This window comes from Cavia porcellus, unplaced genomic scaffold (assembly GCF_034190915.1).
Source record: "Cavia porcellus strain 051 isolate PalLab524CR breed Dunkin Hartley unplaced genomic scaffold, mCavPor4.1 scaffold_1, whole genome shotgun sequence".
In the NCBI taxonomy this organism is placed as follows: Eukaryota; Metazoa; Chordata; class Mammalia; order Rodentia; family Caviidae; genus Cavia; species Cavia porcellus.
In genome coordinates, this window is record NW_026947484.1 from 47,798,134 (window position 1) to 47,813,356 (window position 15,223).

At 37.6% G+C, this 15,223-nt stretch overlaps 1 protein-coding gene across 9 annotated transcripts in view; it reads right to left on the reverse strand.

Annotated features, from left to right (window-relative positions):
- The window catches only part of Ddhd1 (DDHD domain containing 1), a 75,935-nt gene that overhangs the window by 43,489 nt on the left and 17,223 nt on the right, over positions 1–15,223 (reverse strand). For 6 of the 9 annotated variants that reach the window (XM_013154679.3, XM_023565918.2, XM_063247868.1 and 3 more), the window contains 2 exons: positions 5,481–5,654; positions 4,806–4,826 (listed from right to left, as the gene is read on the reverse strand). In XM_013154679.3, the coding sequence (XP_013010133.2) occupies positions 4,806–4,826; positions 5,481–5,654 (195 nt within the window). The remainder of the gene's footprint in view (positions 1–4,805; positions 4,827–5,480; positions 5,655–15,223) is intronic. The other 3 variants (XM_063247843.1, XM_063247860.1, XM_063247874.1) reach the window with 1 other exon arrangement.

Genomic DNA, 15,223 nt, shown 5'->3' on the forward strand with positions numbered 1-15,223 from the left:
GCAGTGCTCTTCCCACTCTGCCACTTCAGATGACTCTGTGGCCTTTCTGAAGGAGGAAGGGGGCATCTGCAGCGGTTAAGGTAGGAGGAGAGGGATCTGGTGCTCCCAACATTAGCAGCAAAGCTCCCACCTCCTGGTTTAGCTGAGGAGGGCGCCCTCCTGTGTGCTGACTCGGTATTGCAGCACGAAGTTGCCACTAAACAATATTCATGTATTAACTATTATTTTATTAATTTGTTATAAAATTTTGTTTTACTTTTTCTCCATTAAAAAAAAGTAAAGACTCTCCTGGTGTTCCTATATACCTGCTCGAGACTTCTTGGGTAGCATGCACTTCAAAAGTGCTGTACATCTACTTGAGATTTTTATCCTGTGTAGTGTAGACAGAGTGGTTGTTTCCAAAGAAAGAGCAATAAACACCAAGAGCTGTTAACACCAAGGAATTGCAGACACCAGCACCCAGAGAAGATCAGTGGCAGACAGCAAGATTTGGTAGAGATGGCCTATGGTGTCCAGCATGAGACAACCCCTGAGGGTGGCAGAGACCAACACCTGGCACAGGTGACTTGTGGTGCTCAGCACCAGCAGGAACAGGCAGGCAGTGGCTGGAGGCAGCTGAGACCAGCATCTGGCAGATGTGACTCATGGTGATGATGAAGGCTGGCATTGCTGATTTATAATTTCCATCTGAATGGAGCCAAAGGAACTCGGACTGACTGGCAACAGAAGCATGAATTAAGAAAAACAAAACAAAAACAAAAACAAAAAACCTCAAACCAAACCAAACTGGAGAAAAACTAGAACAAACACCCAAGAAAGCCCCCTCTTCCCCACAACAGCTGCTAAGGACTCTCTTTGGCCCTACTTCTTGGCTGCAAGCTCTGCTCTGGGTGTGGCTGCCTGCAGACCTTTGTCACTGGTCCCCAGACCCAACTACCTAAGTTAATTTGGGGAGAGGAGGACGTGGAGTAGTCTGCCTGGTATCCAAAGGCTCATGGCTGTGTCCGCGACTTCCCACCCTGGCCTGCTTCTCTTGCTGCAGCGTAAATCGAGGCTCAGTATTCTCGCCCTAGGGGCAGGGGCCTCCCACTTATACACAGCCACATGCTCTCTGTTCCACTGACCGCCTCTGTCCTTTCCTGTTCAGCTTCCCCACTATCCCTGCCTCAAGAACTCCACAGAGTCCTTGCCATGTAGGACTGTGGGTGGTAGGTAGCTTGGTTTTCACCCTGATTCAACTGCTGGTGCTGTCTAGGGAAGTGGAAGGAAAGCACCCACCCTCGACTGGCTCTGTTCAGTGTCTGCCTCCCCATGTCTCCGGGGATGTCATCTGTGGGTCCCTGCCAGCTGCCTAGTATTTGTGGTGTTTCCTCTCTCTGCTTAGGGCGGTAGTCCGGCTCTCTTGTTGACGCTAGGCAGTGGGCCGTGGCCCAGTAATTGGAAGGACGATGGCTGGGAGAGATCTTCTGCTTCTTCTTCTCTGATTGTTCAACTGTGGTTGATTCCCAAGCCTGGCTTCCTTTCCAGGTTGGAGGTAGAGTACCCAGGGAGCTCTGTAGGCCTGGCTGCTCCCCTCAGACAGTTACAACTGCTCCCAGGATGGTGGCCCTGGCTGATGGGTGCAGGGGGAGGCGAGTGACAGCACTGCTCCCCCTTTCAGTAACCCAGATATTTGGTTTGATCTAAAGATTCGTCTTTCAGGTTGAGTTTCTGTTTCTGGGTATGGCTGCCTCCCCACTTCGGAACTGCCTGTGTTTTGTTTTTCCAGTGGCTCTCCTCCAAGTATCTCCAACTGCTTCTTCTCCAACTGGCCAAGTTGGAATTCCAGACTTCTGTATTTTTTCCACTAATCTTTTTCAGTTCTAGGATCTAATCCAGGATACCATACTGTAGTTTGTTGTCATGTCTCATTTTTAACTATGACATATTTCTCAATGTTTCCTTGTCTTTCAAGATCTTGATCCTTTTTAAGGGTACTGGTTAGGTATTTTGAAGAATGGTCCTCAAGCTGAATTTGCCTGATGCTTTCTCACTATTACATGATGATTATGTATTTTCTGGTGAGTGATATGTATTACTAACTTATTCCTTTCAGTTTTTTAAACTAATTATTTCATGTGCTTGAATATTACCAAACTCTGTATTTGAAGGCCTGACTGTATTTGTATGATTAACCTCAAGGGAAACAACAGGTCTCCATTTGTCAGGCTGCTAGATACATGCCTCTAGCCTGGGCTCGGGCGGCAGACACTCAATGTTCATGGTAGGTCTCAGACCTGCCACGAAAACACTGGAAGTGATTTTCTTTTTGTAAATTATATGTATTTGAATAATCAAATTTTCACCAAACTTTTTAATGTTTTTAATTCATTGCTTAGTTTGAGGTGAATAAGAAACTGTTGAACACATGTAATGCACTTTTGAAAGCAGCTACCCTAACTAAACAGATAAAACAGGAATTATTTTAACATCCCTTCTTAGTCAAGAATTGTTTAGTTTCTTTGAAATTCCCCAGAGTATTTAATGTGTCCTCAAATACAGTATGGTTTTTCACAAACTTTATATAAAACAAGATTTCCCAGAATGTTTTACTTTAATTATTCCACTGCATTGTGATATTTATTCTTTTGTAACTATTTTTGTGTGTTGGCTTCCTCATCTAAATAAGCTGAGCTCCTTGAAGGTAGAAACTGTTTCTTTCACAAAGGTGCTTAGGCACAATAATATCTACACTTGGAAACAGTGACACTCTACAGACAATATAAAGAGTTGGGGCTTTATCACCTATACATGAGAAAAAGCTATTTCACCACTCAAATTAATTAAATAGAAAATTTCAGAGGCTTATAGGTAAAAAACTATTTTTAATCTTTGTTGGTACTGTAAATTTGAGGTATTCCCTCCCTACCAAATTTGGCTTTTGGGATCAAAAACCGGTGGCTTTAGGGATGGCAGATGTTTTTTTCTACAGGCCAGCCTGATTTCCAAATGTACTACAAAATCCCCCATGATCTTCAAAGTCAAATGTCACATCTTAATACACAGCAAATGACTGAAAATTGTACAGTGTGTTTAAACGGAACTTAACTCAATCTTTATTAGTAACAACGCATGAGTCGCGAGTGGGTAGTACACACCTGGTGTACACAGTGAGTTCAAGGCCAGCCTGAACTACTTGGTGAGACTGTGTCTCAAACAAATAAACATCCCCTTGGAAAAAACAAAACAAAAACAAAACAAAATAAAGTTCCCCCCAAACAAAAAAAGGCATGCTGAATGTTTGCTTACAGGTCACAGTACATTTTTAAAAACCAACTTTTATAGAAAACTCCAAAGAATTAATTTTGAAACATAATACAAAAATGTCTTTAGTTTAATAATACTATTATTAAGAAAGATAACAAAGGATATTACCTACTACCCTAGATTGTTACCCTACAATTGACCTACACATTTATACTCAAAGACATGCTAAAAACCTAACATAAAACAGGTTCTTATATCAGACTCATTTAAATTTGGGCACTTTGAGAAAAAATGGAAGAGCTGCCTACATTTAGTATTTAAGGAGCAGAAGTACAAAGGACACAAGTTTAATTTTACTGTAGGTAAGATTCTTAATAGGTAGGGTTTAGAGATGAAACAGAGCTAATGAAATGCCACTAGGGTGAGCTAACAAACTGAGAACTACTGAACATATATAAAAAGGGGAACAATCTATTAAATTTTCCATATTCATTCTCTTCTTCCTTTAAGCTCCTGCATATTTCTCACCCACTAAGAGTGGAATTTGGGTGGCTTTGGAAAGGTGAACTGTTCTTTTTGAGGCAGAACACTTACAAGGGGAAAACTTTTTAAGAAGACTTCTTCCAATGGCAATAAAATTATTTTATAAAATGGATTTGAGATTACTCGTAGTACTGAGACTATAAAATATTTCACCCACTAAGATAAAATCACTGATATGATGTAAAATTGGCTATCTTCACTCTTAACAAAAGCCACTTATTTATTTCTATGGCAAATTGCAGGCACACAGCAATTATACCTAACTGCTGTGAATACTGATTAATAAGTGGGGGCCGGAATACAGCTCAGCCGCACAGTGCCTCCTGACAAGTACAAGGTCATGCATTTGCAGAGAGGTTAAAAAAAACCCCAAAAAAACCACTAAGCACTTTAGGGCACATTTTACAGTGAAGTAAGTACATATTTGATTTTATAGATTAAAAAAATGAGAGATTATATTTAAAATGTCTGCAATATGGAACCTGCACATAACAGACAAGCATTATTACATAAATGTTAGGTTTAACTGCCAATTTACACTCAAGTCACAACTTTCTTTGGTTACACAGGCTTTTAACCAAGTAAATGCAAAAGACATTTTAACTTCATATAAAGAAACGCTTGCTTATGACTGATGTATGTATGTTCAGGGAGAGATAAAGAAAATAAAAAGCAGAAAAGCAGAAAAAAACGGAGGCTTACTAAAAATAAGAAAATCTTCAGCCAACATACAGTTTGTTTTGCCATTATATTATGTGGACAATCCCAACCCATCACTTGTTTTTTCAAGGTGCATTCTGTAAGTTACCTGATCTATACTCAGTTCTTCTGCCTTAGAAGTATTTTATGAGAGGAAGAAAAGTCACTCTATTTATATTTTAAGCCAGTAGACTCAGTGGGGCTTGCCAAGAAACCTCCCAAATGAAGGCAAGCATGGATGAAGAAACGCTTTTCGATTAAAAAATTTTTAAAGCGGCAGCTACACATTCTAATCTACCTGTACATTTTGTACTCACCAGAATAGTTGATCCCACTGCCTGCAGTAAATGGAACAATAGAAGTATTTTTAACTTTACCACATATTTTGAATTTTACTCAGACACATAATGAAAACATGGTGATCGTATATTTTTAACTACTGAAAATATATTCAAATGCTGAATAAGGAAATGTAAAAAGCACACTTTTGAAATACAAAATGATAATTATCTTTAGGGAGCTAGCTAAGAAATACATAAAGGCAATTAAAATTTTTAATTTTGGGAAGAGAAGCAATATTAAAACAGTAAAAAAAGTTATACTGATATAATAATAGGAAATTTTATTTCCTTTGCTAACTATGAGACTGCCTGAAAGACTAATTCAGGGACTACAATACAGCAATTTGTGCATTTATAATAAATTGTGTTAGTATCATGCAATGGAACACACATATTAAGCAAAATAAAAATTTAAGACACTAGAATAATTATTTAATATTTTCAAAAATCAAATTTGAAGGCTGGGGATACAGCTCAGTGGCAGAGCACTTATTTAGGGTGTGTGAAGCCCTGGGTTCTATCCCCAGCATCTTAAATATTCCAATTTTATGAATTCCAATCCTTCTCAATTACCATTATCATACTTAAGAACTCTAAACTCTATCAATAATTTTACTTTATTTACATAATAAATGTATTAATTAGTCTTACCATCTTTTCCATCTATGGATTTTGAGATTTCAGTATCAAAATTTTCCGGCATCTGCCGACCTTTAAAACGACTGAGATGTTCTTGCTCAATTAAATTACTTTCTTCTTCTTCTAGAGGCTGCCAAGTACCATCAATAAACCACTGTCCACGCATCACTGGTATTTTATCAGCCTCTGGAAAAAGAAATCACAAAATTATACACTTTAGGATTTAGCCTCTCAAAGTGAGCTACAATCCTACATTTTGCTGCTACTGTCATAAAAACAGACTTTTGTATCTCAAAACAATCATTGAAAGTGTAGCAAATTTCATGGCAGGGTATATTTTTTTCCATTAGCATAAAAATTTATACATAAAATTTTATTTTACATTTGAAAAGTAAATGAGCAACTGTCTATATAATTTAGGCCCTAAAAGGGGCTTAGATAAATTTCATACAAAGTTTTGTTGACAGTTCCGAAGTCTTAGAAAATACTGACGTAAAATTTCAGAAGCAATATTTAGAAACTGCATGTTTGGCAGTGATATGCAGTACTTTTCAGAGTTGCCTTGAGTTTATAAACCATTAGTATTCAGGAATAAACTACTAATTATCATAAATTTCTCATTTATTTTAGAAAAATGTTTTTGAATAATGATATTTCCCTGATTAAATATTATTTTTCAATTATGTAAAACCACTATTGTTAGCTATCTTGAAGTATTAAAAGATATTTCTAAATAGAGCAAAAATAAATCAAAATGAAGATAATAGAATCATATAATTAAAAAGCATAATGAAACAAGTGGACCTACCTATGTAGGAAGCTGGTGATTTAACCACATAAAGAGAAATTATTTCAAGTTAATTTAAAACACAGTATTTGTACACACATATTAGGAAACATCCTATGGACAAAAAGAACAATGAACATATCAAACTTTTTGTAATAACCACAGTTAATAATAATACTGGTATTGCTAATTTCAATCTGTAGATTAAGATGAATTTTTAATTCTGTTAATAGCATTAAGAACCTACAGTTTTAGCACAAAAATTTTGTTAACTAAAAACTTCAATAAGGAATGTTATTATGAGCTGAACATTTTCTCTTTAGAAACGACTGTGGTAACTGTTCTGCCAGCTTGAGTGAGAAAAGCCTCGTTGATTGGTTTAGCAGAGTTCTGGGTGTGACTGAGTTATAGATAAATTCAATGAAGAGGGAAACCCCACCCTGGGTCTGGGTGGCACCAACCAATAGGCTTGTAGCCCAGATGGAATAAAAAGGGAAAGGAGAGAGAAGGCTTTCTTCTTCTGTCTCTTTGGAGGAGCTCTATTCTTTGCCATTGCCTTTGGACATTGTTTCCATTCTTCTAGGAAGACTCTCTGGTCTTCCAGGGGAGCCTCTTCAGCCTTTCAGTCATAGTTTTTTCCTTCCTGATACACACTTGCATGCGACTCTGTAGTGAGCTCCAGGCTCTACTTGATTGTTCAGATTTCCAGCACACTAATCTCGCTTATGGATTCTCCCACTGTGACTCTGCAGGCAATCACTGTAAGTTTACCTTGTGAATCTCTCTCTCTGTATATGTCATTTCCCATGGAGGATCCAAGACTCTGATGAAATTTGCTTATTCTATGCGTGGGACAGGAAATGCATGTTTCTCTGTTGCTTTTTTGTATGTATTTGCCTATAATGGTACCCTGGAATAGCAGTTCTGCTGTACTAAGTGTCTGATGTTATTTGATGCATAAATTAAAAAGTACTGTAACTTCATGGTGAATTATATAGCTTTTAACATTGTATGTATACTGTTATATTTTTTCCCTTTAGCCTAGATTTTGCCTATGCTATCTTAGTATATCCTTTTTATTTTTACCTTTTGAGTTAATGATCTTACATGTATATTATCTATAGCACAGAACTAGGTTTTGCATTATGAAGCCATTTGAAAATCAGTTTCTTCTGAATCAGCCTGATGTGACTGAGATGTCTAAATTTAATTCTTTGATAATCACTCTTTATTATTAATACTTTTTCTTCACTACATGGTATTTTTTTGGTAATCTTTTTTATACTTTCTTTTGGTACTTAGATCTGCATTTTTTGCTCTAGTGGTTTTGTGTGTGCGTGTGTGTGCATGTGTGTACATTGTTGTAAACTTTAGAGTACCCTAAATCTCCTCTTTGCTTTTTACTACTTGGTCTGTCCATTTTAAATAATATCCTATGGCTCCCATTTATTACCTGTAAAATAGAGAAATACTGGATTTATTTTCCCTTGTATGCAACAATCACATCCAGGACACCAGCATTTTAGTTTTAGGTCTAATTTAAACACGTTGAGTTTACACTCGGTATTTACTAAAATTTTTTTTTTTTTTAATCGGTACCAGGGATTGAACTCACGACTGCCTGCTCGCAAGGCAGGTACTTACACCACTGAGCTAAATCCCCAACCCCAGTATTTACTAAATTTTTGCAGGTTCAAACTATCTGATATTTGAAGGACAGGCTGGCTAGACTGCTCCACAGTAGCATTCCTTTGAATATTGTCCTTAAGAAATATCATATAAGCTAATTTTCCCTTATTAGTAATATGATTTCCCCTCAGAAGGAAATGCTTTGCTTTTCAGTTTCCCAATTATTACTGAAAAACTTTCTTGGACTATGGTTTAGTTTTATTGCACAGATTTATTCTTTACTCAACTCTGATTTTTGCCTGTACAGATACGCCTTGTTTAACAATGGCTAATGACTGGGCTTGAGACTGAAGGCATACTGTTAGGACTTACAAACTTTTGTTTTCTGTATGATTTTGCACATTGTTTACAGGCCTTCAATGTCTTCTGCTTGTACACTATACCTGTTTACACAGTACTGACTATACTGAATAATACAGTACTGTAGTATGTTTTGTTATACACTGCAGTACTATATGTAAGACTTATGCAAATACAAGCAAGCTTACCAAGTTGGAATTTCATTTCACCATTTCTTCAGATCTGGATTTATTACTGTACATACTACATACATACAATTCCTCATTTATAGGTCAATTCAGTTAAAGATCTAGCCACAAGACCAGAATTGTGTTGTTAAACAAGGGATGGTGGTAGACTATTGTGTTTTAGGCACATTCACTAAACATTTTGTACAAATAAAAACAGCATTCATGATAAGATAACCATCTTGAGAATACGTGTTAATATAGTGTCTGATACTGGGAAAAGTGAGCTACCTGGCTTTTTTGGATACTTGTTCTGGCTCAATATCCACAATATACATAGTTTGTCTGTTTTGATGTAGAAGGAAGTCATTTAGAGCATGGTTCCATGAGACCTGTTGGTAACATATGATACAGGCAGAACTGTGCCTTGGCCAGAAAATTTATCACTCTTTGGCTTACTTCTAAGCACTATTTGCCTCCAATAGCTCTTCCGGCAATAATGGAACTGATTCATTCAGAGGTAAATAAATTCTCAGATATAAACTCTTTGAAAGTGGTATTACCTTTGAAACTTGATATGCAGGAATGCCTCATATATGGGAGCACTCATTCTCTCAAAGGTTACATATTGACTTTCAAACCACAGGAAACTACGGAATGATTATCACCGTTATTCTTGGCTCAGTGACTGTTTCGTGGTTTTTGCCTTATAATCCTAGCTAGAAAGCTCCTTTATCTGTCTTTCTATCCTCCAAAGTATTGCAGAAGTGGACAGAGTTCCATTAATGCTAGTTTCACTGTCAAGGATATTTGGCATTTCCAGTGATTTTTATGGACTCACACAGTTAGTTCATGGTTTTGTGATATCTTATGAGTAGCAGTTTAGTTGAACTGGTTCCTTGCAGTATCCTGCAGAAGCTCCTTCATTAATGAGCCAAAACTGCACATTTAATTTTTTTTTTTGTCTTTTTCTTTATCGGTACCGGGGATCGAACTCACGACTGCCTGCTTGCAAGGCAGGTGCTTATGCCGCTGAGCTAAATCCCCAGCCCCCAAAACTGCACATTTAAAACACAGCTTCTAGTAATATTAACTGTATGATCAATGTAACTTTCAAGAATTCATGGAAGCTGCTAAGATGCTAGGACAAGGCATGTGAGGAAATATGGGAATAGCTTCTTTACTGATTTGCTGAAGATCGTATCCAAATCACACTTGTTTTGCAATCATGATTATTAATGAGTACTTTATCACTGCTGCATCATATGATGTCCTGGATTTTTATAGTATCCATTCCTGCCTTTTCTGACACATGAGGTATCAATATGCCTTCCGCTGATGTGATGGTGTGTTAGTGGCTGCTGTAAAATTTTAAAGGTTATTAGAGAGCATGTTCTAAAGAAAAATAATTTTCCTTGAACTATTTTGATAATATGATGTCTAACAGATACCCTTCATTTAACTACCTATCCAATTCAGACTCATGACTGAAGCATGCTATTTGGACTTAGGGCCTGCAACTCCAACTGACGACCCATCTTTTTGTTTGTAAAGTTCTCTATTTTCTATTTATAGCGCCTCAATGTCTTTTACTGTAAAGTACATTTGTTTAGACAGTGCTGTAATTTTTGATTATACTGTATTGTAGCTTTATGTTGTTATACACTACAGTACTGCATTTAAGAGTTATGCAAATAAAAGCCAAACCATCAAGTTGGAGTTTCCTCTGAATACTGTCATGTACATACTATAGATAATTCTTCATTTAGTGACCAATTCAGTTAACTACTTAGTTGCCAGAATGAAAGTTGATCTTTAAATAAGTGGCTGTATCTTTCTGACAGTGGTTTTTTTTTCTTGTTTTTATTCTCCTGGTGTTTTCCCTCATCAATGGACTTTATTAGATTTTTATTTGACTTTACTTTAGGTAACTTGTGACCAGTGTGTTCTTTGTGAAATGATGTCGCCGTTCAGTTCCCTTCCTGAGCTCAATCAAATATTGTTGCAATTTTTTGTTTTGTCTTAAGATTTTGGATTTCTGCTTTTAAGTTTTTTCATTCTTGTGTACAAGTTTGTTCGAGGTCATCTTCTTCATGGGAACATGTTATTCGAGATAACACTTTCTTTTAGTTCTGTGTTTGCTTCTTGGGGAAGAGTTTTATCAGTTGAAATGCCACGATTTCTGTGTTCCTCTTAAAGTAGCTTGTATAGCATCTGGCTCACTTCGATTACTGGGCACTTGTGGGTAGGATTCTTTATGAATGTTTGCTTCTACAGATTATGAAGAGTGGGCTCCTCTGACAGACGATGCGGTAGTGGGCTAGGGCTTGGCTGCAAGCCTTAAGTCTCTTTTATTCCTCCACAACTCCTCACTGTCTCCTCTTTCCTCCATTGCCACCCACTGGGGGGCACCACCTTTTCTGTCTCCTACTCAGTTCTTCTCACATTCGCACCCCTTTTCTGTAGACAGTCTTATAAACGACTAAGTCCCAGGCCTAAGGATTCTGGCTTTTGTTTTTGTCTGACGGTGATTCTGCCTGTGCCCTATGTTAATTTCTCTCCTTTTCTTCAGTTTCATAGGCTGCTCCTTCATCCAACTGCTTGCAAAAGCAATAAGGACTGTTGTAATTTGCTATTTGAGGTAACTTTTAACTTAACCTGCGTGGTATCATCTATCTTGTAGTAACAGTGAAGATGTGCGTTGTGTATAGTCCTTTTTTATCTTAGGAGTTTTGGTGAGGACACTGAAGTGATTTAGACTGAGACAGTTACTATTACCTTCCAGATACCACATAATCTTAACAATATATGTAATTTTACCAGTTTTATAGATTAGCAAGATAAATCATTTGCCCAAAGGCACAGAATTGGTAGTGTCTAAGATTTCAACCAAAGTTTGACTCCTAGATTCATTTAAACTATTTCCACTACACAACAGAAACATCTTTTCATCCCCTCCCCAAGAAATACCGGTCCTTTAGTTGTGCTGAACCACAAATACTCATGGAACACATGGAAAAAATATAACTAGTTTTTTCAGTTAGCTAACTCCTACTGTTAGCTCATGAAAGCTTCCTTTCTCTGTGACTCCAATGGGCTAATTTTTACACACACTGTTAGTGTTCTGTGTTCTGTTGAGATTTCCTCACTTCCATGTGTCTCAGGACATGGAAGATCTCACTCAGCATGACTCCAGCAGCTGCCAAGTTTGGCAGCCTGCACACTTCACTAGTGCTCAGGCTGCGTTGTCTCCAGGTTCAGAGGCACTTGCCAATCTGTGTAGCTGGTGCCCGCTGCAGTGCTTCCACAGCCATTAGCAGTCTGTTTTCTGATACTTATCCTTTGATTCAGAAGGAGGAGTACAGCTATCTTCTAAGGATAAAATGATGAGATCTTAGGGGTGAACTATTTCTTCACTGCAGATGACAAAGGTACAGAAAAATAAACCAATCACGAGTACACAGTGCCATGGCTCTTTATAAGATTAACACTGACATGAAGAACGCAGTCCCAAAGTGTCCTTTCTGTCTCTCCCAGTTGCAAACATTTCTTCCTCACTAAAGGCAAACAATATCTTAACTTTTAGCACCACAGACTAGCTTAGTAAAAATCACTAGCTTAAAAATTTATGTAGTGGAATCCTAACACAGTGTGTACTCTGGTTTCTGTAGCTCAATATTATAATTTTTAGAGAAGGGTACAAACATGGGGTTACTATGATGGTTAAAGCACTTAGGGATTAGCAAGTAAGCATGAGATAGCTACTGGCTATGTTTTGAACCCATTTCTACCACTAAAATGATTTTATGTAATGCTGCAATATCCGCCAATAAATCCCTAATTATATGCTGTGAGCATTATGAAATCACTGAATGAAGAATGGATCTACATTTCCATATTGTAAATTTCTATAGTTTGACAATTTTATAATAATGCAATGTTAGTAATTTATTCAGGAAAAAATACATATATTTTGGAAGAACTGTTTGATGACCATCCTATATCCTTTCCCCCTTAATCTTTCCAAGAGAATACCAATTTAAATTGTTTAAAGACTACTTCTAATCTTTTCTAGTCTATGAAGCTACATCTGGCCATGTGATAGAGTCTGGGTCACATACACGGCAGAAGTTACAGGGTGACATGCTTTAAAAATTTTTCCTTCTCGTTTCTGTTGTGTGCATGTCCTAACCTCCTGAAGCTGTTCTGCACCAAGTCACTTTCTAAAGGTGGTGACTGCTCCCAGCAAGATGAGGACAGGCTCTGCTCTGACACACAGGAGCTGCCGCACAGCCCTGCACCGTGAGCAGACACAGTTCTCTGATGTGGGGAGAAGTACACCCATCTGTGTTTAAACCATTATTATGTTGGCTTTTTTATTATGTACTGCAGAATCTAATGCTCACTTACACAAACCTGCGTGTGTATAGCTTTTAAATGTCAGCTCATCTTGTAGTCATAGAATAGCAAGATCTGGGCACATCTGCTATACAGTGAACTATGTAGAAAGAAAACAGACGAATTCTGTTCAGGGCGAACAGATGTACAAAATACACTAGAACTACATTAAAGTATTGCTTTTTTGTTTTTAATACTTACTGAAATCAACTGAAATTTAAACATAAAAGATTGGCACTTATTACTGCTACTAGCCTATCAAAAATAACTGTCATTATTCTAATTATAACTCTGACAAAAGGTGAAGGAAAAGCTTGTATTGGAATAAAGTAAAAAAGAATAGGGTTCTTCTTGACTGGAAAATAATTCCAGAGTCCACTGTCCACTATGAACATTTCATTTTTGCAAATGGTTGAATGGATCTCGTATGTATGGATGGGAAAAATCTGTACTAAAGATATTTATGTATAAAAAGCTGTATTTACATTCGAGAGAACAACTATGAGATTTCTACCCCCCCACCTTGCCAGGGGGCCTGGCATGATCCTCCTGCTTCAGTCTCTCAAATAGCTTGGACTACAGGAGTGTGCTATATACCTGGCTCTTATAATCTGTTTATATTCATATACTTTACAGTGTATACTGTGGACAGAGAGGAAGTCTTTAGGACCTATTTCTCCTATGTTAGTCAAAGTCCTAAGATAGCCTTTCTACTTAGGGTCCCAGACATGCTCATCATTTTTACCTCTGTAGAAACTTAGAGAGGGAAAGCTGACCACAGCTGACTTCAGGAAGAAGCCATAGAGTAAGGGAAAAGAGGGACGATGGAGTAAATACATTCAAGGGAAGAAGAAAACAGCAAGGATTAGAAATAGATGTTGAAGGCACAAAGAGGAGGAAGAGGATACAACAGACAAAAGGAAAAAAAGAAAGGTGGAAAAGTATGGGAAATGCTGGCATTCACTGCCGAAGTGAATACATATCTGTAAATTTATATCTAGAACTTCTGAATACACTCACAGAATCAATGCCATGTAGATGGCTAAGTCCCAGATGAGCTCACAGGCCTTCCTTGAACTACTACATACCTAAAGTTATTGACGCACTGTTTCTACCATGCCATCTTTCAAAATGTTTCTTAAAGGAAAATGCATCTTAAGTTATAATTTAGGCCTCCAGATATTTATTCCTCTTTATTTGGGCAGAAACTATATCCTGTATATCTTCAATTTTTAAACAGTAGCTTAGACCGGGAAGGCAATGGCTGACAGTCTTCTTTGTTGATACAGCAGAGGCATCCAGGTTCTAAAAGGCATCTGATTCCTAGGGACCTGTGGACTTTTCTGAATATGTCAGGGTAAAAGCTGTTAAGCATTAGTAAGACAAGAGTAAATAATGTGGTATTTTGATAGCTATGTTTAAACTTAGGTACCAAAGCAAGTATGTCAGACCCTAAGGATTTTCCACCTCAATGGTTGATATGTTATATAAAATACAAAATTTTAGTTATTCTGATACAAAATTTCTTGCTGGATACCCCCATTAGAATTACTGTACTACAATAACATGCTGGTTATTGCAAAGTCATTATTCTGGATAATGAAGACGTCACAAAAACTAAATGTCCAACCCTTAAAGCATGGAAAACTTTCTGAAGACTTAACGCTTCCCTTAGTAAACAGAATATCCTAAATACAATTTTGCATTTTTAAAAACATCTGTCAGCTTTGGTTTATTACATGAAGGAAACTCTTTCTGGAAGCTATGCATCCAGCAGTGGGAGCAGACAGCTGAGCAGGTTTGGACATAACCACGTATTAAACGCTGAGTCCCCACTGTCCACTCCTCTCTCAGACACAGGCCAGTCTAACCTAAATGAAGGCAGGAAAAATCAGTACACCAGATGCTACAGAACTGCTTTCTCACACGATCTTCTTAACAGAAATAAACCACTTTCTGTGGTGACTATGATTTTCACACCATCATTTTATCTATTATCAATTTGTTCGCCAGATACCCAGCCCTGTATCGACTGCCATCTAATCTTTCTCATGTAAGTAATGTGCAGAGTAACCTCTACCAATTTTTTACCATCACATGATGGTGGCAGGCCTGCTGGGCTGTGAACAGAATTGTCTGCACGCTACTCACAGTCCTGAAAAAATTCTGAAGAGTACCTGAGTTAGAGAGGATAAGTAGAGTTACTCAACACAGAAAATGTAAGAATTTAAAGTTCCACTGTAAAAATAACAATCTAGAGTGCACACATTATTTTGAAGACATATAGCCACTCTGTCTTCTTGAAAAAACACCAACTACAAAAAACAAAACAAAACAAAACAAAAACACAACACTTTGGGCAAAGGACACTGGGTGTGTTAGTTTCCCTGCCCCTGGCTCCCCCCCCCCCCCCC